The sequence below is a fragment of the Vicugna pacos genome, chromosome 8 (genome assembly GCF_048564905.1).
Source record: "Vicugna pacos chromosome 8, VicPac4, whole genome shotgun sequence".
Classification (NCBI taxonomy): domain Eukaryota; kingdom Metazoa; phylum Chordata; class Mammalia; order Artiodactyla; family Camelidae; genus Vicugna; species Vicugna pacos.
In genome coordinates this window covers 33526301-33551622 of record NC_132994.1, presented here as the reverse complement: position 1 = coordinate 33551622, position 25322 = coordinate 33526301, and the positions used below count along the sequence as shown (strand labels likewise).

General features: G+C 46.9%; 1 protein-coding gene across 1 annotated transcript in view; it reads right to left on the bottom strand.

Annotated features, from left to right (window-relative positions):
- Window positions 1–338: 338 nt before the first annotated feature.
- Window positions 339–25322, bottom strand: part of NR2E1 (nuclear receptor subfamily 2 group E member 1) — a 103729-nt gene continuing 78745 nt past the window's right edge. The window contains exons 5-12 of the mRNA XM_072965932.1: window positions 15126–15271; window positions 11804–11891; window positions 9992–10227; window positions 8354–8500; window positions 6142–6238; window positions 5604–5753; window positions 5242–5347; window positions 339–1839 (exon numbers count right to left, since the gene is read on the bottom strand). Of these exons, the coding sequence (XP_072822033.1) occupies window positions 1677–1839; window positions 5242–5347; window positions 5604–5753; window positions 6142–6238; window positions 8354–8500; window positions 9992–10227; window positions 11804–11891; window positions 15126–15271 (1133 nt within the window). The 3' untranslated portion in view covers window positions 339–1676. The remainder of the gene's footprint in view (window positions 1840–5241; window positions 5348–5603; window positions 5754–6141; window positions 6239–8353; window positions 8501–9991; window positions 10228–11803; window positions 11892–15125; window positions 15272–25322) is intronic.

Genomic DNA, 25322 nt, shown 5'->3' with positions numbered 1-25322 from the left:
AAGTTCCTGGTCAGGACTGAAATGTTGGCAAGAGAATTAGAAACAGAGGAGTGAGTGAATGAAGACTCTGTTAATCGGCCTCTTTCTTCCTCACACAGCAATTTTTCTAACAGATGCAATTACATTTGAGAGCTGCAGAGAATGGAATCTTATGTTTTATTTCTTTATTCATCACTTTACAAATGGGATTCACTGTAAAAAGGAAATTGCCTTTGTGGTTCAGTTCTTCAGGCTGCAGTGCTCCAAACTTCAGTTTTTACACCAGCTGCGGCCGCCACCTTGTATCTGGTGGATGAGAACCAGCCAGGGAGGGAGGCTAAGAAATTAGGCAGAGTTCATTTAAATTCAATATACTTTTTATTCTTTGTAAATACAATGAGTACAACATTTTAACTTCACAAATCAAGTTAATTCACTTTGTACAAGAAAAGTTTTACTCATCCTATGATAGTCCAAGTGTTGAATATTTTCCCTCAGTGCTAGTATCTAATAAATCAAAATGTGAAAAGTACAGCAGCTATTTTTAAATGTTTGTTTCTACATTTCCGTAAGTAGAAATTCATACCAAAGGAGCAGCTTATAGTGTAGGACGAAGTGTATGTGTGCACACATGCAGGCGTACAAAGCTTTACTAGAAACCAGTTTTCTGAAAGGTATTGAAGAGTCTCAGGCTGTTAGCAATGAATGAAGAAGCCTTTTGGCGTTCATCTCCTTGAAGTTCCTTCTGGCCTCACGTCTCTGTTCATTTACTGTCTGGTGTGACTTGCTGAAACACGAGTTTGCATCCCCATTGCCTTTGGTTTCAGCACTATGTTAATGGGACAGCAGTCTCCCTCACTCCATCATTCATCTCCACTTTATTTGGTTTTGCTGTTTTTATTCTTCCTCCCTCAACTTGTGTTCTTTTAGTAAAGCTTTTTTGTTTTTGAGATGTTATCCAACCTGAAGTCCTGGTGAGAATCTCATTTTCGTCCACCAATTCCTTTGACAAGGTTGCTTGGCCTATGGTATAAAGAAGAAGAAGGACAAGGGGAGGAGGAGGAAGAGAAGGAGGAGGAGGAGGAAAGAAAGAGAAAGGAAGAAGACAGAGAAAAAGAAAATCTCACAGCATAAACTACCTTTCATTTATTAACTCAGTTCTGAAGGCCACTTCATGATGTAGTACAATAGAAGGGGAAATTTTGATAAAACTTTTGATTTAAAACCTAACCATTATTTTTAAAATAAATTCTCCAACATAAGATAGTTGTTCTGAAGGCTGCTGTATGATGTTATACACTGAGCTATATTCAGTACCCAACTTTATATGCTAAAAGGGAAAAGAAAGTTCTACCTGCAATTCAACTTTTGATATTTCAGCCCAATCTTCCAGGTAAGAGGCAGAATGGCATGGCCTCTGGCAACCCCCAGTTCGGCCCTCTTCCCAGGGCATGGCAGCAGTGAGTTCCTGCTCAGGCCATCCTGTCACACTCCCTTCCCTCCTGGGCCACCCTATCCTGGGTGAGGCAGCAGGTCAAAGCTACTGGAACTGTTTTGTGTCCATTGACATTTTTTTCTTGAAGGCTACACATTTCCAGGTTTATGCTTCCTGAAGGGTTTGTTAGTTGAGACTTGTTCTCCAAGGGTAGAAGTTCATCAGATACTGTCCCATCTTGGAAAGTGGGGACTTGAAGAGCTTAGATATCACTGGATTTGTACATATCTGAAAGCAGTCTTGTAATTGGTACGTTGCCAATGGTTTTTTTGAAAAACACTTCTTCTATGGTTGATGGACTAATGGAACGTAAAGCTGGCAAAAGTAACAGGAGTTTTCCAAAGCGACAGGGTTGAGTGGGATATCTGGAACAGGAGAGGCCATGAAAGCAAGGTAAGATCCATTACTAACAGGCTTAATATCTCACTCTTGAACACACACCATCTTCAGCATGATTTCCTGATCAGGCCTGTTTAACAACATACTATCCCTGCAACAGAGTCCTAACCAGGCACTACTGTCCCTGTTTCACAGATGGAATAATCGAGGCATGGAGGCCATAACAATGCTGCCAAAAGCACGGTGACTCTCTCTACATAGCAAAGGGGTTGCATATTGTTTGGAGAAAAAATAATTTTAAGAAGCATGGTACTAAGTTTAAGCCAAATAATAAACTTAAGGTTGCCAGTGTAGAAACCAGCCAATGGTATCGATGATAAAACTAGTAACAATATCCACATTTTCTGATTCTCACCAGACTATTTCTCTCAAATAAAATGGATTCTTTTTCTAAGCAATTCTCCAAATTATTATTCAACCACTATACTTAGTCACTCTCAGGAATAATTCCACCCTTATTACGCTGCAAATTAAAGATTAAGTTCTGTTGGGTGGCAGTGCCACCCAACTTTCATGTCAATGAAATTGGCATATAATTAAAGATGTGAGAAATTGCTGAACAATTTCCCCTCTTAATGTCCAACATACATCTGTGCTCAGATGTGCAAGCTCAATTTTCTGCTGCCTTTCAATGCATATAAGTGACGTCCTCACTGCAGCCCTGATGCTTCTTCAATCAACAGCTTGGAACAGGTATCAATACAGTCCACCAGGAGGGCTCTTTCCAGTGACACAAACCACCCGAAACACTGAGCTTCGGGGACACTTGTCTGTAACTCAGCCAGGTTCAACCCATGGCCATAGGTTCTAGAAACTGACAGATATACAAATTCCTACACAGGAATTAAGAACACTGAGTTAGCCGAACATTGAGTTTAACTGCCCAATAGAGTCGAGGGGAGCAACTTTCATACTTGTCTCTTAGCTCTGGGCACAAGAGAGTCCATCTCTTCAACCTGATACTAAGTTGATAATTCATTCTGGGCCTCTGAAGACCTCATTTGGCTCTTTCACTACCCAGCTTCACGACCACCCATGGACAGGGACCACCAGGCCAAATTTAATAATGTGGTATGGACATGGTGGAGATCCTCTACACTTTAAAAAATACTTAAATCCCACCACTTGCTCTCCCTGCTGAAAGCATCTCCTATGTTTCTTGGAAAGCAATCCCATGGCTCATGTCTCCCTTTTGCCTTGGCTACCTACACTCTTCAATAGCTCTGTTTCCCTCCCAAGGCAGGCAGAGAAGCTCCCTGCAGTGGGTGGGAAGCAGTGGCACACAAGCCCCCACCATGTCTGCAGCACCCACCCAGCATGCTGAAATTTCTCACCGTGGGAAATAGTTACTTTCAGAAAGGGTGGATTTTGGAGACTTCATAGATAATTAACTCTTTATTTTCTGTGAGTAGATTATCTACTCCCCTACTCACCCAATTCTTTCATTCTCTAGTTAGGAAGGGGCTGGTTAGTCAGTCAATGCAAATTGTTTATTATATGTGGAGTATTGTACTACTCAGAAACATAACAGTGTGTGTGTGTGTGAGAGAGAGAGACAGAGACAGAGACAGAGAGACTCTCTGACTACTCAAAATTATTTTGTAGAATATCTATGCCCCTGACTCATCCATCAGCATATATAAGAAAATTTTCTCTTCAGGTGTAAGTGTTTTGTCACAGATTCGTGTATGTGCTCTTTGGTTATAAGATGTAGTTTGTGTGAAATGCCAATTTCTAGCCTTCTCCTGATGTCCTAGATAGAGAAATCACTTATAGCGCTGTAACAATTAGCTCGGTTTGCAGTTTTGAGAATTAATGCACAATTAGCTCAGTTTACAATGTTAACTTTTCATTTCAATTTCAGATATTATTTTTCTTGACAGTAAAGTGCTACAGAATAATGTTCATTAATTTGAAGGAGCTAAGAAGTAAGGCATAGTCAGTTTTGTCACATGTATGACTCTAGATATTAATACTAAATTACAGCTGTAACTGACATCATGAAATAAAAAGTTCATGTCAAAGCAAATGTATTCCTTCCATGAATAACCTCATGTTTTGAGGGTGAGGGAGAAGTAGTACATTTGTAGTTTCTTTAAAATAGACTTCTGTTAATTTGTGGTTTAACTCTCTCAGGTAGCCCTAGAAGTAGCTCCTGGGATGTTAAGCTCTCGCAGACTCTCCTTACTTTCCTCTCTGGCACCTCCCAAGGCACCTCTACCAGCCCCTCTTCTGGCTCCTTTTGGCCACCCCACCCTGCTGGAGCCCTACCATTCAAGGACCAGCTTACATATCTTCTTCTGTATCCACCAGACTTTCCAGATTTTTTTTCTCAGCCCTTCCAACTAGAATTTATCTCTCTCACTCCCCACTTTGCTTTTTCTTTCCCCTGGTCTGAGTTGGAGTAACACTTCTGCCTACTTTCTCAATGATAAGAGGCAGTGTCTTGTCCTTTCTCATGTCCCACAGTGCTCACCAGGAGCCCTGCACAAAGTGAGTACTCAGCAAAGTCTTGACTAAATCAACACCTGGTAGGTTCCACTGCTCTTTAAAAGCCTTGCTTTTTTCATCTGAAAATGGAAGCAGAAGGTCTACACCTCTTGGTGGATTTGTCCATTTGGTGGGTTACGAGGAGCACTGCTGGAACCCCAGTAACTGAGAGTTTCTATAAATAACCAAGAACAGTCTCTGTCAGTGAGCCATGCTTGACCAGAAGTAACCTGGTGGATGCTATGACCCAGAACAGCTCAAAAGATACCAGTCACCAAAGCCAGACAGCAGTTATGATGGGGTTAAAGGTAACGTCTTTAGGAAGTTCTCTGGTCCTTCTCTGTGGGATCGGCATCCAAAAAAAGGCACCTGTCTTTTTTAGAGGATCATGTGACCTCTCTCTAATATATCAGCCTATATAACACTTTAACCTTCATTTTTTACCTTGTCCATATCTGGGTCCATTCACCTAAATGTGTTCAATTATTTTGTGGGGCTTGTTCTGGTGGGGGAGGTAATTAGGTTTGTTTGTTTATTTAATGGAGGTACTGGGGATTAGAACTCAGGATCTTGTGCATGCTAAACGTGCACTCTACCACTGAGCTACACCCTCCCCCTGTTCAACTATTTTGATTGATCAACTTGTTTATCCAGGACAGCTGCTGGGTGGCTAGTAGCCCTTTCACTTTGATAATCTAATTTGATTTGCTCCTCTCACCCATCCTTCAAAATAGGTGAGGACATAGATTCTAACTAAATTAACTGGCTGTAGACAATATAATTAATCACAACGTTTCAACTTGCTCTTTACTGCCTGCTCACATATTCACAATGGAAGCAATTTTCTTAAGTACACTCTCAAGGCAAACAAGGGTCACCTGGTATGGATATAGCTGTTGAGAGTTAGCTGAGCCTCATCCTGAAGAGCTGCGATGGCGGCAGCATTCCGGAAACTTCTCAGTTCAGAACCACTGTGTGTAGGAACTAGAAATGAAGACCAGGAAACTATGATAGGCATCACAGGAAATGTAGATGGGGAAAGCACTCTCTGGAAGTGGATGGGCAGAAGGAGAACATGCAGGTGCCCATGGCTATCAAAAATGGAGCCAGACTAAGAGCATCAATTCCCTTGAAAACCATCATCTCTTTTTGCAAGAGTCATTCTGAACTTGGAGGTGGCTGAATTAGTGAGGTGGCAAAACGAGGGAAGGAGAAGCGACAGCGGTTTGTGTCTGCTTACCAGCTTTGAAAGTGACGATGCATTTTAGACAGGCAAATTCAGTAGCATCTAACCGTAGTTGTCTAAACCGAGCCACCACCTCTTGTAAAGCCTGTATTTCAGATATGATCTTGTTCAGCTTCTGGGAATCTGTGTTGTCACCATTCATGCCTAGAATAAAAATATGGAATAAATCCTCTAGTATGAAGGTATTTTTCATGATTTAATATTGATTTTTGACAAAATCTTGCATATCAATATCTGTTCAATTGTCACTCTAAGATATCTGATTCCATGTAAACTGGCTATATTGTATGAAAGTTAATATAAAATCTTCTCTTGGATGATAACAAACACAGTAATTTGCATTTAAATAACAATGCAAGCAGTCATGAATACAACAAAACAACATTATTTGCATTTAAATATAGATTTATAAATGACAGGTATACTCTATTGTTCAGCAGGAATTTGTTATTCTTTACATGTTGTTCTTTTTTCAGTAATGTATTTTTATGGTAATTTCTACAACAAAGTCATTAAATTGTGCAATTCTTACCAGATACAGCCAGTAGAGTGTTAGCATCAACCGGAATGGCCCATTGTGCTATTCCTAGAACAAACAGTTCTCTCCAAGCATCTTCCAAAAGCATCAGCTGTCATACAATAGATGTATAATATAATATAGCGTGTAATTTATAAATTTATAAACAATTTCAATATGTAAATTTTCATTATTTAAAAAAGTGCTTTAAATGTCTGTCTTGGTAGTTTTTCCTTTGAATATTCTAGTTTTTCTTAATTTTCCCATATTTTCCTTTTTGAAAAGGTGCCTATACTTAAGCACATGCATTTGAGAGTCAGCCATTCCAATTCCCCAAATTTTGCTTCCCTTGGAAAAGGATTTGCCCCTCTTATCTTTGCATTCATTTGTTCCTGACCACCTAGAAACATCTCCATAGACCCAGGCTCTATTAAATGCCACTGGCATCTCAGCAGGCAGATTCTCCTCATAGAAAATGTTGATATTATCAGGACTGGGGACTCCAGACTAAGCATGCAGGTCTGGGTCCCCACCTTTCTGGAGGGTGGAGGTGGCTGGGCTGGGAGAGAGAGCGATCACTAATTCCCAAGAGGCATATAGGGAAATCAGAGTGTAATTATGTTAATCAGGTTTTGCTGAGTTTATTTACCTCATCTCACTGTCTGATTTTTCTGAGACTCAAAACTGGACAGCATCAAGGTGCTTGTCATTTTCATTCTACTAAAATGTGCTACTGAATATTTAAAATGAAAATCTGGCTCCTTTTCCAAATTAATATACTGGATTCCACTTCAATGCAGTTTGCTTGTTGTTGAAGGCTTTCCACTGAAGGGCTAAGTGGCAGACAGTAAGTAAATTTTGTTTGGATTTTAGAGTCTACAAACAATTGTTTTGAGAAAAAATAGCCAACCTATACACACATACATGTGTGCACATACACGGAGCAATTGGTCAGAGTCAACTAGTAAACCTCATCAAAGATTAAAAAACTAACCATCTTGAAAAATCTGTTTTTGAAAAAATCTCAAAAAACCAGTTAGTCTGGGATGATTTATGTGAAAGGATTTCCTTTTGAGAGCTAAGGGTTGAATTGTGAAGGCTTGTAACCAAAATCACAATTAGACCAAAAGATTTCATTTTCAAAATGTTTATTTTTATTTTATTGCATTAAGTACAGAAAATAATACTTTTAAAATGCAAGGTAAACAGTATCTAATTCTGACCACGTCTGAAAGTCCAGGCCATGAAAAAAAGAACATCCCATGCTCGAAGATTAAATGTTTTGAGCACATTGAGACATTGAGTCTCTTTGTAGGAAATGTACTTCATATTAAGGGGCACTATTATGCTTTAATTAGGTATCAAATGAATTAAAGAAACAAATCCTTTGCTTTTGGAACTACTTATTGGCCTTTTGGGAAATTTGTCATTAATTTCCATGAATGCACTGTAACAGCCAATAGTTGTGAATACTTTATTTTCTTTCTTTCCCTTAAGGGTAGAAAAATTCTGACAGAGGCCATTTCTGATATTTCTAACAACAAAATTTCTGAGTTTTGGTATGAGCAATTTTAATGGCACATAATTTTTCTCTCTCCAAATGTCACTTACAACCACAGAATTATGTACCAGACTATTAGTTTACAAAATCTCTAAAAGCACTTAAAGAATCAAGGGAGGTGTGCAATGCACTCTTTAATTCTGCATGCTAATAAATTAGTGGCCAAAACTGTGAGCATCACAATGGAAAACACAAAGCTGAGAATATAAAATAATGAGACTAGTTCTAAAAATCTCACAAGGAATATTCTCATCACCTTCTATTCTGTTCTTCTAAACACTGGAACTTCTCACTTCCAGTGTTCTTAAGAAAACATTATTTTGTTAACATTTAAAAAAATCATTCAGATTTTTTAAATTTGTGATTAAATTTGATGTTTCAATTAAACTAAAAAAGAGATAATGAACTTGTATATTTATTTTTTGTAGACCACATCCTGAAATCCAACTCTCCTGAAATAACATTGTATTTCCTTTAGTAAGGATTCCACAGCTAGATATTTTGACCCCATAGCAAGCAGCTAAGAAAAGTGATTTCCTCATTTTTGTTAAGAACAGATGCCTGGCCTTAGTGATTTATCCTAGTTACCTCTAATTGCATAAGGCTGACTACTGTTGCTTCTTTCCCAACCCCATTCCCCCAAGAGGTGTGCCCGCTTGGTCATACCTGGTCTTGCAAAGATAGCGTGGAGAAAGCTGGCACACTCTTAGCCCACTTGATGCTCATAAACAGCAGTCTGGCAGCTGATTCACACACTGACTCTGTGGCCACCTCATAGAGATACATTGGGGTCCCATTCACTTCATGAGGGTACTGGGTGGGGAAGAAAGAGAAACACCAGGGAGTAAGGAAACCACAGCTTTGCAAGAAGAGCCGACTTAATATTTTTCTTATTAGACCAGGGAAGGAGATAGGAATATGGATGTTCTGCTTAGGCAGTTGCCATAGGGAGATAAAAACCAAATATCAATATCTATAAAGTTTGGGAAATAATAATTGTTGGGAGAGGCCCATTTCCATTTTTCAGATGCCTGTTCCTTCCAGAGGGGCATCTGGCTTTTCTATCTCCTTCAGCAAATTTTCCTCAGGCTATGCCAAGGGCCAGGACTGTCTCCCAATTTAGACAAGAGCTGCTTGCATTTGTGTAAATAAAAATAGATGTGAAAAAGTATAAATTAATAGGCATCCCAAACACAAATATGTATGTGAGTATTTTTAGAAGGGATTAGTATATTATGGAAATATTTCAATTAGACATCTTAATCATTCACTGAGCACTCCCATTCATAACTGACAACATATTCATAACACTACTTTCCCAAGCTTATTATACACATCAAGGGTAAGAAAGCAATATTAAGTACTGTGTGTGAGCATGTGCCCAGGTGTTTGGCTTCCCTGCAGTGTGGGGCTGCAGGTGGCCCTCCTCTGAGGGAGATCTGGAGCCCTTTCTGGCCTGGAGTGGGGCTTTGGGTAGGTACCAGCAGGAAGCCTGGAGGGTAGTCCCTAGGAGGTAGCCTTTGAGGTGGTTCTGGCTGTGGCCTTGCTAGTAGAGACTCAATCCTGGTGCATATCCACGTGATTCAGAAGAGAGTATGGGAAGAATGGGAAATGAAGCCAGGTTCTTCAACTGTCCTAACAGGGTGAGCACCACATTTCTCTCTTGCATAACTTTGTCCAAGAGATTAGATCCTTGCAATTTGCAACTGAAGGGCTATTCCACCAGCTGTAGGCAACTTCTTTCTTCTAAAAACGGATGTCTGCTCTTGTGACCCCCAGGAACACCTCAGCTGCCCTCTCAGTTCAGACAGGGCTTCATACCACAGGTGTTTTTAAAAATATTTTATTTTTTTATTGGTTCTGTTTGTTTGAGGGAGGAGGTAACTAGGTTTATCTATTTACTTATTTATGTATTTTAACGGAGGTACTGGGGATTAAACCCAGGACCTTATGCATGCTAGGCATGCACTCTACCGCTGAGCTATACCCTCCCCTCCAGAGGCATTTTTTAAAAATTCAGGTTCCTGGGCCCCACCTCAAACTTGCTGAAAGGGACTCTCCGGGAGATAGACCAGGGAGTCCACAATTGTAGTCAGATCAAAGAGTGACTTTACTGCGCACTAAAGTTTGAACACCCTTTGTTCAAAAGGGGGAGTGGCAGGCCTAGAGCTCCCTGCGGAGCTTGGCTTCGCACCCTGTGAGGTCTTCTCCATCTTTTGCCTGAGCCATCCCAGTTCAGAAGGAATGAGTGCGCTCCCTCCGCCCTCCACTTGCCGCGCTCTCGTACCCAGCAAGGCCACTGACCTTGGGCGTGGGCTGAGCCAGGCTCACTAGGGTCTGCCGTTCCGGGGTGGCGGACACCGCGGCCAGCTCCAGGCCGTGGGGCTCCAGCTGAGTGACCGCGGTGAAGAAGGCCGGCGTGGGCAGTGCGGCGGAGGGGAAGTGCGCGGCCGCTCCGTTCTCTTCCTTGTGTCCACGGAAGTAGAGGGCCACCTGCTTGCGGATGGTGGACGTCCGAGGCCCCCGCTCATGCTGCACGGCTGCGGAGACAGACCGGCGCAAGCCCGAGATCAGAGACTCCGCAGCCTTTAGACACTGCCGCGCTCCCAGGCTAAGGGCCACGTCTGGGTAGGTAAGGACACCCGGGAGATGAAGGGAGAGGGAGAGGGAGAGGGAATGTGATGGCGCAGGGCGCTCAGAGACCGTTTAACCATTACACTGTATGCAAAGGAAGCTGAAGAGCAGCCCGGCCCAAACTGTCACGATAATGCTCGAGCCTCAGTCAAAACTAGGCATGTTCCCTGTGGGTTCAGGGCTCCTCCCCACCCAGGGAAGGTCTCAGAGAAACCACAGACCCTCTGGGCATCAGTAGCTAGATCTCTTCGCAACGAAGGGGAAGGAGAGCATTGTGCACAGCCAGGCACAACATCTTTGCACAGGCTTTTCCCACTCAGCTAGACGACCACTCCCCCCACCTCCACCACCGCTCCCACCACGGAAATGCCGTTTGGCCTCCGAGGGCCCCAGGAGAAAAGGACCCGAGCCCAGGGCCTCTGGGGGATGGCACGAGGGAAAGCTGGTCTCGGAGTGTGCTGTAGGAAGGCAGGGAGATGTGACAATTACCACCAACAGTTTAAACAAACAAATTAATTCAGGGCAATCTTCCGCTCGCCGAGCTTGACAACTTGTCAATACACAAGTTCAACAGGTTGGATGCTCCCTCCTGCTTCCTGCGCCGCGGAGGAAGGAGCTCTCTCCAAGGGGCGCTGTGCCTCACGAAGCTGCCACCCAACCCTGGCCTCCCACCCTCCAAAGCCCACTCTGCATCCCGTCCTGAGGCCTCATTCCTTCCTCCCGGCCATGACCCCCGCCTCATCCGGGCCTGGGGCGCCCTCGCCAGGCCACCTGCGGGCACGCACTTGGACTGCACTCTTAAGTCCCAAAAGCAGCCTGACCACCTAGTTCTTGCTGTGCGCCTTTAAGAACCTTCTGGAAGTTGGGTGTCCGAGGCACCCACTGGCGTATCCCTGCCTCCCCAGCCCCTTTGTTTAGAACCGAGAGAAGGCCATGAAAAAGCCCAGATCTCCACCAGTGGCTGTCCTGATTTTGGAATCTTGGTGAATCTGCAAAAAAAAAAAAAAAAGACTCCACGTTCTGCGTGTTAGTGTCTCAGCCCTCCCTCCTTCAACTGGTCTCCTAGTGCCCAAGGTATCCTCTCCGGGAGACTATCGAGAATGCAAGATCCTGCTGGATCCTGCTTAGTTATGGCCACAAAAGGGCTGCAATGAGAAGTGAGAAGAGGAATTAAGATGTGAGGCAGCAAATGTCACACATGTGTCCCTAGCAGAGTGGGGCCCCCAGGAACGCTGTTTCCGTGGGGATGATTGTGGGGAAAATGTCCTTTTTGTGTGGGCATGGGCCTTGCCCTAGGGAGTTCAATGGTGGGGGGGGGGGGCTCGTGCAGGGAGATGATTAAAGCTGGAGGCCAATTCTGAGCATCTGGAAAGAAGTACTCGAAAGATGATTTGCATGCATAGGAGTGCCATTATTTTCTGTACATATAAAATTTACCTACTACTCAACCAACATTAGAAGGATAAAAAATGTACTAATTACCATCTTTGTTCATGTTGACTTCCAAACACTTCTTCAGCCGACACGCCCTGCACTGGTTTCTGTGAGTCTTGTCCACCGGACAGCCTCCCTAGAACAGAGCGCAGGTGATCAGCAGCACCAAGGGCCTTTAGACTAGGGACGCGAAACCAGGGCCTGGTGGGGGAAACGGTGTGGAGGCAGTAAGGACCCCTCCACAGACCTCGGAGCAGCAAGCCTGGGTCCGCGAAATGCGATGGCCCTGGGCACCAGCAGGGCCAGGAAGAGAAAGCGCTGGGATTCTCGGGGCTACTTCAAAAGGACCGTTCCTGACCCTTTGAAAGCGGAAGAGAAGGAAAGTCCTTCTCCAGGCAGATGAAAGGCTAGGCCGCCTGGTTTGCCAGACTCAGCTGTGACCGGAGAAGCTCAGGAGGACAACTTCCGCCCGGCGCAGAGGTGGTGGAGCAGGGGCGAGAGTTTTCAGGACCGAAGACAGCGACCGGCCCCAGAGGAGGAGGCCTCAGAGCTCAGAAGGAGCTGGTTTGCCTGCCGGGATTCCCCGACACGTCCCCCTCCCGCCAATTCTTCTCTCCGCTTTCAGGTTTTAAGTCCACCTCTTCCTGTCACATTCTGGCTGAGCTCATTTATCTGTCAGATAAACATCTCCCATTTATTCTCCACTCTCCTGTTTCCTCGCTCTTGCTTTTGTACGTGAAGCTATCCTTAAGACCAGCATGTTGAGAGTTGTCTTGAAGACTAGTCTCAGCCCAGATTCATGGAAACAGCCATTCCTGGAAGGTGAGGCTGAAGCCAGAGTGGTTAGGAGGGCAAAGACTACGGAGGTGAGGATGGCAAGGGAACTGCCCAAGGTCTGGGCAAACTCTAGAAATGCCCACCATTAAATATGACCAGGAAGATAATGTGATGCACTGTCTGACAAAATGATAAAATGGACTGAGAATATTAGCAAGATAACTGAAAAAAAAAGAGGTAACTGTAGCCTTAGAAATATTTATCTGAGATGCATGAGAAAATAAATGTTTTACTTAATGCAATTTTCTGGATAAATACTGGCCATTAAAAGAGGAAAATTATAGAGACGAATTCTAGTAGAACTCATTCAGTGTTAGGTATTATGACTGAGGAAACATATACATAAATACATAAAGAGTCATACCTATATATGTATTTTATACATAGGAAATACATAAGAAGTTTGGTGCTCTCCTGTGTTTTTATTATTTGTTACTGTTACATTTGCAGTGGGAAGTAAGAGAATAAAATAAATGCATTTTATCTTGCTTCATAATCTCAAAATTTCACATACTCTGGATTTGGAGTAAGCATATTTTCTGAAATATCCCTTAAGAAAAATTACACACTTCAACATACAGTTTTTTGAGATCTTGCTCCTCTGATTTAAAATATGTTGATTTGTTTAAAGGTAGGGCAGAGGTTCATAACAATTTCTAAACGTCCTCATTACTGTTAATAATACATTGGAATATTATTTACCCAATCTTAGAATAAAAGAGAGAAAGGAAATTATTTTTCTTTCCTAACTGAACTCTTCAGGGAATCTTTGCTGACCAATGTAATAGCTCAATGTAAAGAAGTTTAAATAATAACTTAATGTTAAATGCAATCATATGTCTATCCTCAAATGTTATCCTCCTTGTATTCTGATAAACATACTAAAGCAAAATGGAGGCCTTCATTAGTTCTTAAGAGTGTCTTCAAATCAGATCAAATGTATACAAGTATCTGGAGCCTGAGAGAAAGATGAGCACCTCAGCTCAGTTCATTTACTCTCTCTGTAAGAATAGGACCACCATGCCTGATGAATCTATTATTACTCCTTTACAAGTGCTGGGACTGACATCAATATATTTGAGTTGATAGCCAATCCCTTTGAAAATATCAAGCATAATATCTGAGATTTTGATCCCCTAATTCTGTGCCTTGCATAAAAGTAAAAGATACTTTAAGTAGAAGCCTGCTCAAATCTGATGACCCACAGTAATCCCGTCTTCCTGAGGAGCTCCTGGGATACACCCCTGTGTGTATATAATATGATGTATCTATATGGTGAAGCTAGAAACTGATACAGAGCTATGTACCCAATTAAACAGGTAACAGGACTTGAAAGTTCAAAATAATGTATGCAAATGCAACATCTTCTTTTTCTTGTTGATAACCCAAATCTATCAGAAACTGTTATGAGCAGATATAGCTTCAGAAAAAGATAAACAACTCACTAGCACCAGACAATATATATGTATCATATATATACATTTATTTAAAAGTTAATGAAAATATTTTACCATTTTGGATACCAAAGGATGGCTTCTGACTACTATACTCCTCAGGATCTTCTTGGGAGTGGAGATGGTCACTCTATGCTTAGGGTTTGTTTGTCTGGCTAAGGAGAAGTTCAAGTGTGGGACCAAAAGGCTGCTCTTCTAGGTTGAAATAAACCTATTACTGAGCTGGAAACTGAGTCTGAGGGAGGGGTATGTTCACTCTTTCTGGAAGCTCTGGCTCACAGTCAGTACATGCCACAACTCCTCTATCTCTTTGAGACAGTTCTATCTGCTCAAGACCAAAGCACAATCAACCAGGCACCTCTTCTAAGCAGATAAAGAGGAGATATGGGAACCTTGGAGAGGCTCCCCGTTACTCCTTCCTTGTGTGCCTTCTATTCTTGCACACTCTGAGCTTTTCTGACAAGGCCCAGCTAAAGTCACATGGATGCTGAAGCCCCACTGCTTACTTCCAAGAAGCTCTGCTTCTTTGAAGCTGAAAGGGCACAGCCACTCATACAGCATGTCCTCTCTGTTTCAACTGGCCAGCACTTAGTTTGGATCTCAGCTTTGACTGGGATGCCCTGTGCCCTTCACTCTTGCCCTGAAAGGCCCAGGTCAGGGCACCCAGCTTGGGTGCTGCTAGGAACAGGGGTGGGGTGACAGGCAACATAACATAGCCCTTTCACCTTTCTGTACTTAGGTCCCCTGGGCTATCTTTATAGCCATTGGGTGCAGGCCTTACTCAATGTCAAAATCCATCAGAGGATTTAAAAAAAAAAAAAGTAGGGGGAAGGGGAATGTGAGGAGGTGCTGGGATTTCAGCTTTCCTCCTTCAAACTCGGCTCTCTTCTTTCACCTCTTCCTGCCTTTCCCAAGCGAAAGGGCCATTGAGCGTTTAGGTAAGAAGGAGGGGAGAGGAAAGGAGAGGTCAGGGCCTGGTCTCTCCTCAGCAGCTTGGAAACTCAGAGGAGACTTTGGCACAAACAAAAGCAGGGGGAGGTGGCAGAGGGGAGCTGGGCAGTGCGGCCCTGCTAAGGTACCTGGTTTCCAGATTTGCAGACATACGTCCTATTCCTTCGGATACTTCGTTTGAAAAACCCCGAGCAGCCGTCGCAGGCGTAGACCCCGTAGTGTTTCCCCGAGCTGCGGTCGCCACACACTTTACAGGGGATATCTAAAATACGGCCTGAAATTGCAGGAAAGACAGGGAAGGGGGGAAGGGGTGAGAGGGAGAGGAGGGCGGAGAAGAAGGAGGAAAGGGGAGAGGGAGAGAGATGCTAAGCAATCTGACCTCTGAAGGGATTAGCACCGAAGCTGCGGTAAAAGCAAATAATGAAGTGATTTTATAGCCAAACTTTTTTTCCTTGAGCAAGTGTCAGTTTCCTACAATGAGCATTATTCATGCACCGCTACATGTATTTGGGTCTCCTCTAATCGCCGAGACCCATTTTGAAATAAAAGATTACAGCAGGCCGGGGCGGCAGCACAGCCCGCCGCTGCCTTTCTGCTCCGCGGAAAGTTTGGCCGCCTCCCTCTCCGGCCCTTGCATTTAACAGAGAAAGTTGTTAGTGAGTGCGCAAGGAGACAAACTTGAAATGTAAAAGGGAAAAGAAGAAAAACAAACACGGCTGGAACCAGGGATGGCAGCTGGAAGGCAATCGAGTTTTCTCTGAGCTGCTGGGTGGTTGTTATTATTAGGATTATTATTGTAATGCTAATACTAGGATTATTAATGATAATAAGGGTAGTGGTAATTGTCCAACTTTCACTTTACCTATTTTAAAAAATGCTTGGTGAATCGCTTTTGAGAAATGATTAAAGGAAAAAAAATTTTTTTCTCCCAAGGTAGCTAGAACCAGGCTAAGCAAGCAGGATGAGAGTGAAGTTAAGTGTGTTGATTCCCTGGCAGGTTAGAGTGGGACAGCACCCCTCCTCCCTCCACTCCTCAAAGTCTTCTTCTCTAAAGCCCTACCTCCTTACACTAGATCCTGAGTGGGTCCCTTCCTTTCCGTTTTTCTGCCGCTGTCCGAGGCTAATTTTTAAAAGGAACTGACTGGTTTCCCCTAGACTGCCCCTCACACCCACAGGCTTCCACAGTTGCCTGACTTAAGAGAAGTTTCCTTGGAATCCCCTCAAGCCCAAGGTAGCTGTGGATCTTGGAGGAATGTTAAGGAAAGGGTAATATTGGAAAATTCAGAAGGGAGGAAACAATTTTTCTCTAAGATTCAAGGGTCCAACAAGCCTGAAGTGGTTTATAGGGACTTAGAAACCCATCCTCGTGCAAACAAAGGGAGTATTAATATCAAATAAGGTGTTAATTAATACTTTGGTAATAATGATGATGATAGTTAACAATACTAGTTAATAATTAACTTCTTTACATTTAATTTCGCCTTTGCTACCGGTCCGAAGGCCCCTAGTCTGGGCCCCGGGCGGCCGCCTGCTTGGACTCGGTGAAGCTCGGCAGCTGCTCCCCCCAGCTCTCACGTTGGGGACCGCTTATTAGGCTGGGGTTAGGAGAGGCAAGGGTGAGGACGACTGGACTAGAGGAGTAGAGAAGACGAGGGCGCCGCGTTGGGGGGGAGGGCTGAGCCTCAGGAAGTGGAAACCTACTGGTTGATTCCGAGGCGTCTGGCGGGCGTGCACCCCGGACCACGGCCTTGGAAGAGCTGCAGGGGATGAAGGAGGGGAGAACGCGGGAGGCCGGGTTGGGGAGGGGGGTTCAGTAACCACCGGGCTTGGCCCGGGCAATTACAACTCCGCCGTAGCACCTGCCTATAGAGCCACCAGTGACCCGTCAAAAAGAGTAGCATGGGAATTCGGATGGCGACAAAGGCCCGCGGGGGAGGCGCGCGGCGCGGGGACCACCGCCTCGGCGCCCCCTCTCCCGCAGGGTGGGAGGAGAGGTTGTGCTGGGAGGAGGAGGAAGGGCCTGGAGAGAGGCAGGCGAGGCCACTTCGGGTCTTGTCCCTTCGGGCCTGTCAGTGAGCCCAAGGGAACTCAACGACCACCCAGCAACCGCCCTCACTCTGGAAAGCAGTAAACTTGTTTTCCAGATTTTGCAACCATCCTCCTCTGCATAACACACGTCCTCTGGCTGAGCTAGGGTCCGTGTTTGGGAGCCAGCCATCCTGTCGCCCATCTGTACTTCTCTTCCCGGTGGCACTTTTGGCATCAGATGATCGCGCGGGAGAAGCAGTAGTGGGGTTTCCCCTTCCCGCTTCCCATCCAAACCAGAGCACAGAGACACGCATCTCTGGAGAACGCCAATGGAATCGAGAGAGGACCTGTGCGGGGTGGGCGACCCTCATTGGGCTCCAGCGGTGGGGCTTCTCGACCGTCGCCCCCGGGGCCTCCAGGGCGGCGGGTAGGCCCTGCCCCTGCGCAGACCTCCGAGCACATTAGAGACAGACATACCCGCCTGGGGCGGGGCACAGGAGGGAGGACGCGAAAATTCGGGGGCAGAACGGGTCTGCGCCTCAAACTCCACCACCCAGCCACGTTAAGGTGACTTGGGGTCACGAGACAAGCTGGTTGACCCCGTTGCAAAGCTCTTCTCATTTAGTAACTCGAGCGAGTTCCGACGTGAGGCAGGCGGGAGTTTCCAGAGGCTGGAAAACCGTTCTTAACTTCCCTCACCAGGGGGTCCCCTCGGGGCTTTTTGTGTGTCATAATTGCCTAAAGATATATGGCAGCTTCGATTACTGTAATTACCATCAGAGGCTGTTGAAAGAAGTTAGTCTGGGCTTCAGGGGTGACTGGCCGGGGTCTTGTTACCACCCAGGCGGGGCACCCGGGTGACATCGCTCTGGTCTCCAGCTGTGCGAAACCGAGTGAGGCCCGGGTCGTAGACCTTGTGGCCAGGCTCCGGCCTGACCTCGCCTGCTGCGCGCGACCTCCTGGCTGCCCAGGCCGGAGGGCCGCAGGCTTGGGCCCGGCTGCCGCCACCAGTCTGGAAAAGCCATGGGAGCTGCAGTCTTGCGGGCCTGAGAAACCTCTGCGGCGGCCTCCGGATTTGCGTAGGGGCTCGAGGCTTACGAGGCCCAACTCAGGATCCTGGGGAACTAGAAAGCTCCAAAGTTTCCCCAGTGTCACTCTGCCTTTCCCCTCTAAAAGTCCGGAGGGTTTGCCTAACTCCTAGTCCATCCACAGTACCGGGAGCGGCTCCCAACAAACCCAGTTTGCGGGCGCACCTTCCCTCACCTCCGAGGCCTCACTTTTCAAGGCCTCTCAACCCCGGCGACTCCGCACCCCAAGTGGGGCAAAAAGGTCTGAGGCTCCTTACTTCCAGGGAAGAAGGTGAGGGCCTGTCACACGGTAAGAAAGCACCGAGGCCTGCTGAGGCCGGTTGGCTTCGGTTTTTGCAATGGAGGCTCGGAATGCACCAGGAAAGCTTTCCTTTTGTGCCTCCCGGGAAAGACCCTTACAGGCCAGAACATGGGCCACAAAATATATGCGAACTTGCCCCCTTGCCCAGAGATTCGAACAGTGAGGGCCAGGTAGGCCCGAGGCTAAATAGAAACGCCAGTCCTACTCCAGTGTCGGCTCTGATTTGGGCAGCGGCTAAGATTTCTTCTCTCTCTGCCCTAGCTCTAAACACTTTTCTCTTTTTGTTCACGTTCACTTTACTCCAATTTTTAAAACGGCAGCGCACAAAACCAAACCAAACGGACAAAGTGAGGACACAACTCTCTTCTTGGGAGGGCGGGGAGGAATTGTATCTCACTCAAGTGGGACTTCATTATCAGTCCTCAGAAGTATCTTGGACTCTCCTAACTTTCAAAGACTCGGGATAATGAGAGAGAGTGTGGGGAGGGGCTATTTGAGGAAAGCACAAGCGCCAAAACTGCTATAGGCGAAAACAACAAGGGCGGCGGGGGCACCCCGGGGTGTGGAGACTACCGGCAACGGCCACCCCCAGCCTTGGACCCTGGAAACCGCAGCCACGGGCCACCAGAAGGCGGGAACTGAAATGCCCCGCGGAGATCCAAGGTTTGTGACCGCGCCAGCCCAACGCCGGCTCTGGCCTGCACATTCTCGGTTCCCCAGGCACGGTGCACGCAAAAGCCCTCGCACATACACTCAGCCCTACACTCCGGCGTCTAGGGGCGGTTGGAGATGAGCCGCGGCTTGGCGTTCCAAGCAAGAGCCTCCAGCTAAACAAGTTTAGGGAACTGGAGAAGCGCGCGAAGGGAACAGGCCGCATTCTCCTGCCTCTGCCGAGCGCCCGCTCGAAAAGTCCTTGGGATTAGGGATTTGGTCTTCTCTTTGCTAGAGCGGTTCGCCATACTTTAAATTCCCCAGTTATGACCTACGCGGATTTAGGATTAAGGAAAATGTGACTTTTAAATTGTTTCTGCTTCCCAGTTTGCAGGATTATTTGAAATAACTAGAAACGGGGTGCAAAGCATTCCATTCAAAATCCGCTTTGCGCAGAGTTAGAGTTGCTTTTGCGCTCTGGGGATCGGAGTTTTGGGCGAGCGTGTTATTGTGCTGCCGCCTGGGTCTGCGGCCTAGTTCCCGCCCCTGTCGCCCCCAACCCCCACCCGCACCTGGCGGCTAAGTGGAGGCAACTAGCGGGACTGGTGGTCTGCCTGGGTCACAACCTTCCCACCACACCAGAGAGCAGGGGAGGGGTGGGGGGAATCAAGCAATCCAGAGGTAACGAAATTGTTCTTCCTTCACCACGGAATGCACTGACTCACGGTTTACAAGGAGCTGGGCGAAAGTGCACACACCGCTGGAGTCCCTCTCTCGGGCTCAGAGCTTCGGAGCTCGGGGAGGACTTCCACCGCAACCCAGCCCGCCCGCCCCAGGCTGCGCGCCTGAGCCCCGCGGCGGCCCGATAGGTACCCACTTGTTGATCCGGCTGGCTTGCTCATGCTGGCGGTCCCGGGGCGGAGCGGTTGGTGGGCGCTGCCCGAGTCCCGGCCGGCAGCGCCCGCCTCGCCGCCGGGCGCCGCCGCTCTCCAGCCGCCCTCCAGCCTGCGAGACTATGGGGCGGGACAGGTGGGTGTCGGTTGCGCGCTGCGCTGCTCCCCGGGCGCTCAGAATTCGTTCCACAGTGGAAATTTAAGCATCCTTAAGTTTCTTCCCGGCTCTTGCAAAACCGCAGCTGCTGGGAATGTCGCTTGGTATAGACACACGCATGGACAGACAAATGGACAGACAGATCGAGGAAGAAGGGAGGACAGGCAAGAGAAGGGTATTGAAGCACACAGATGGAGACACGAAAACGGTCTCCTACGGAGCAATAAGGGCAAAATCCCTCTCTCTCCCCATTCCTGTCTCTCAGTCTTCAATTTCTCCCTCTACATTAGGTATGCAGAGTGTGGGCAGATCTCTACAGACCGCTGCTCTTTTAAGGAAAGAAGGAAAAGACAACCGCAATCTCAGGCAAGATGGGCTCGGTGCTGCCCAAACCCGAGAGCGGAGTGGGAAAACTAGATTGCTGGGAAGTCTTCCGAGGGAACAGGCGGCGAGCTCCCGGTTTCCGGGGAGAGCCGAGCACGCAGCGGCAAAGGGTCTCCGAAGTTCATTACCCCGTGACTTTGTGCATGTCGCTGCAGGCTGGGTCCCCTGTAATATCTCCAGAAGCGCTCTGACAGGCAGCCGCGGGGAGGGGAATAGGGCGTCCCTGGCCCACTTAGCTTTTCCCCCAACTCCTGGCGGGGTCTGACGTCAGCCATGTGCGGGGAGGGGATGGAAAGAGGGAGGGGGTTAAATGCTAATGATATTAATGAACCTCCAAGCGGCTCCCAAAGAAAATGCAGGCGCTCTCGGAGCTGAGGAGTTGAGTGTAACTATGGGAGTGTGGCTCTGTGCGTGCGTAATGGTGAGGATGGTGCTGCTCTTGTAATAAAAATGAATTATTATATTTCATGGCAAGGGGGAAGGAGGGGGGAGCTAGAGCTTTCTCAAAACGCTTTCCCACTTCCCTCCAGAGCGCCAGACAGATTCATGGAAGAACTGGGTGGCTGAGTGTTTGTATGTGATTTTGCGCGCCGGATATGGCCATGTGAGTTGGTTCACTCTTGGTCTCGCGCCCCTTCTGTTGGGTAAAACTTGGATCCGCCCCGAGGTGAGTAATTATTCATTTTGCAACTATCTACGGAAAGTTATAGGCGAAGATGCTGTGTGAGGACTTGGGGCCTGGGATGGGGTTTGCTGGAGGCTCCTCGTTCTTCCGGCCTTCGCGTGGTCCGCTTAGGCACCAGCCGCCAGGAGCGTGCCACCAGCTTGCTGAAGTAAAGCCCATCTGGAGCAGGGCAAACTTGTTTCGCCACCATTATTTCTGCACTGGAGCGGCTGGAGGGCAGGGCTTTCCCTCCCGCTGCTCATGTCCTGCAGGTTTCGCTTGCCCCCTGTCTCAGGGTCCAGGGATTCTGGAGAGCTCCCTCGCCTCAGCCCCACCCCTCCCGCCCTCCTTCCCGCGATTCCTGTGATCTCTCGCTCCCTGGTCCCTGCACCGCGCTGGGAGAGCGCACGCCGAGGGAGTAGTGATCCCCGATCGTTAAGAGATTAATTCTTATTTAAGCTCTCCCAGCAGCTTGAACTTGTCGAACAAGAGCTTGCCAGCCTCTCCTCCAGGCTTGGGCCCTGCCAAAGGTCAGGGGTCACACCTCCTGCTCTCCCGCCCTCCGCGCACGCTCTGGAGGAGGTGAACCGATACTAGCGCTCTGCAATTCTGTCCGCCGCCCCCATCCCACTTTCTCCAGACTCGGTGTCAACCCGGGCTTTCGATCAGAGTCTGTGTTTGCAAGTAAGTGCTTGCGTCCCCGAGCCCTCGGAGGGCGCAGCAGCTCCTCGGCCCCGGAGGTTCAGGGGCGCCGGCTCTGCGCTCTTGTTGGCCGCCGCAGCACGTGACCGCAACTTTCCGCAGCAGCCTTGGCTGGGCCGGGAGCCCCCGCCCGCGCAAGCCACGCACCAGAGCCCAGGTCCTCCCTAGTGCTACGCAGCTACCAGGGCTCGGGGGTTGGGGGCACTCCGAAAGAGCAAGAAGGGAGACGACTACTTCTCAAGTTATCCCTCCCTGGTTTTTCGAAGTGGGACGAGATTAGAGTAATGTGGGACAAAGCTTAAACCTTCGGGTTTTTTAGGAGACAAGACAAAAAATCAAACATTTTGGACAACCAGGTTGGGAAGACGCGTGCGCAGCTAGCCCTGCGGGTGACGTAGTGCAAACTTGAACTCCGCGCCTAGAAAAGGAAATTATTACCCCACGGCATTTGAGAAACACAGTTACCGTGCCAGGCTCCATGCTGGAGCCTGGGATTCTGGCTCCCGCCAGAAATACACTTGTCACCACCACCACCACCACCACCACCGTCATGTAGACGCAAAGAGGGGCGCTTGGTTAAGGCCAAAGAACTTGAAGAGTCCAAGTAATTTACCTCGTGCAAAGATGAAGTCCGGCGTGGAAGACTAGACCCGGGCCTGTCTCCAAGGGAAAAGTTTAGGTATCTGTGGCAAGGAGACCTGGAAGCTGCTTTGCAGATTCCGGGGCTTGGAGGTAGGAGGACTATGGTTCTGGAGAGTGCAATCTATCACTTTCCCTACTCCAGAAATTTAAGCCCTATCAGCTCAGTTTGCAGGCACCAAAACTTTTGGGAAATATTCCCGTCTCAACAAATTGTCTCAAAATCAAAATGGGAATATACACTCTTTCTCCTGCCACTAGTCTCGAATCAAGCAGGGTGTCAAGAAGAATTCCACTGAATAGAAACACACACACACATACACACATCTAGCCCTGGCAAAAGGAACAGTATGCGCACACACACCCACAGCATGTTCGTCCTGCGTTCTGCACGCCCAGCTGTAATTATCTGCATGCTTTGCATAAATCACAATGCAGTTCTGAAATCATCATGATGACTTTCTGGCGTGATTGGTAGGGTGGCAGTGGCAGTGACAAGATACAGGGTGGATGGGAGGGGCTAGGGCCCAGCTGCCCACCATGTCCATGAGGATCCTGGTGCGTGAGTGCCCACTCAAAGCTGCTACAGGACACAGGGATGTTGGATCTAAGGCATAGAAACTTGGGACTCTGCGTGCAGATCAAAGAAGAAAGACTATGCAAAGCAGGGAACTGCTACTTTTCATCTTCCTATTCATGGGCTTGAGCACACTGCCTGATTCATAGTTGGTGGTGCATAAAATTTCAGCCAAAGTATGAAGGCAGAAAGTCGCCTGCAGATTTCCCAAGAAGCAGCTGGAAGCACAGCAAGGCTAATCACTAGAAGCCTAGGTGGGGTGGAGGTGGGGGTTCAGGCTGTGTCCCAACTAGCTGTGTAAATTTAGGCAAGTGACTAGACCTCTCTAGGCTCCAGATCATTATCTGGGAAATGATTTAAATCGTATTCAACCTTAACTTCCAAACATTTTTCCTGTGAGTCCACAGAGAGAAGTAGTTGATAAGGAGCAAGTGCCATGTGTCTCAGAAATACCTTTTTACAGAGAAGATATTAAGTTCAAGGATGAGTTTATAAATTTAGCCTAGAGAGGGAGTGGTTACACCCCAGATGTTCTGAAGCCCTTCTGACCAGGTCCAAACAGCCCCTAAGTTCCTATTTATCCTCTTGTGAATATGGAGCTCTCAACCAAAACCAAAACAAAAAACACAGGGAAGACATCTTTTATCACAGGATGTTTACATTTTGGTCCAGGAGATAAGAAATAAGACTTTGAGAAGGATGATGGGACCTAGGAATCTCTCTGTCTATCCAACAATTCACCCCATTCGTCAAATACTGAGCATCCACTGTGTGCCAGAGATTAATAACATGAGTCCCTTTTCAAGGAGGCTACAGGGAAGGCAAATACACAAAAGGTAGTAAGTGCTTTGGACTGCACTAAAACACAGGACATTCTGGAAAAGTATACACAGGCCCCTAAACTAGTGTGGAGTCAGGTATACTGGCAGGAAATGCCCTGGAAAGCTGGCCATGTGTTAGGGGAATCTACTGCCTCTGGAAGCTGTCTTGTATTATAGTTCACTTTTCTGCTATCTTCCTTCCTATCTATCCACTTAAAAAGGAAAGTATAGTCCTGTTAACTAGACTATATGAGAGAAGCAGGGGTGTAGAGCACCCTCCAGCATCAGATTATCTGTGTCAAACCCTAGCTCTCCACTTGCTAGCTTCCCTAAAAATAGTGCCATTTCCCCCATTAACTGCCCCCCTCCATTCTTCTAAATTAAAACAGCAAAGGAGAAAGGAAAAGCTTTTCCATTAGCTAGCAGAGCTAAAGTTGGTGTAGAGTAGAGACCCTCCTCCCCAACAGTGACCAACCCCCTCTCAGAGGCTATTCTTCCTCTAGAGATTCATTCCTTTAAAATTCCCCTCATCTCACATACAGAGCTGAGAAATACACAGACCAAGAAAATGTATGGTAAAAGCTATCAGTTAAGCTTGGCTGAGGTTTGACAGTCAGTTTCCAAAAGACATTCTGACACAACTTGTTTGTTTACATGAAGGAGAAAATTGATTTTCATTTGCTTTCAAGTCATAATTCAACCTATAGTTGGTTGTGGCTTCCCCAATGGATGGCAAGTGAGAGAGAAGATGGGTCGTGGAGCAGTGTCCAGCACAAAGTAGGTGCTCAGTGAGGGCTTGATAAATGATGTAAATGCAAGAAGTGGTCTCACCAGGCTTGCTCCCGAGTCTGCTGTGGATCTCTCTACAAGTTGTTTGGCTCCTATCTAACTCTACTCATAAAGAAATACTGAGAACAATACAGAAAAGAGACTCAGGTGCTTTAGAATCCAACTCGTGCAGAGTTGCAGAGTTTTTCCTTGAATTTTCTAGAACTCTGTTAGCTAAGAGTTGTCTTTTACTCCCTACTAACAACACCTCTGCACCCCTGCCTCTCTCATACAATCTAGTATTAGTGCCAACAGCAACAGCAATAGGACAATGCTCTATGTGATGGGCTCCTCCCGCCCTTTTTCCTTAACAAGTAACAAATCTTGTATCTCTGCATTTATTCACACACTCTCAGGGCCACATCAGTAGAAAATTTCAGGTCTGGGCAGGCTGAGGATTATAAGTTTCTAGAGTCTCACTAAACTTTTATATTCATCTTGCCCCAAGAACAATCAAATAGACACATCTTTCTCCCATCTCTTACTTTATTTCCTACATACAATATTTTAGTTATTTATATCCTGCCTCATTGCAGGAAGAATTTATCATGACTCTCATGTCAAATGGCTTTAATTTAAGACCTGGGCTCTC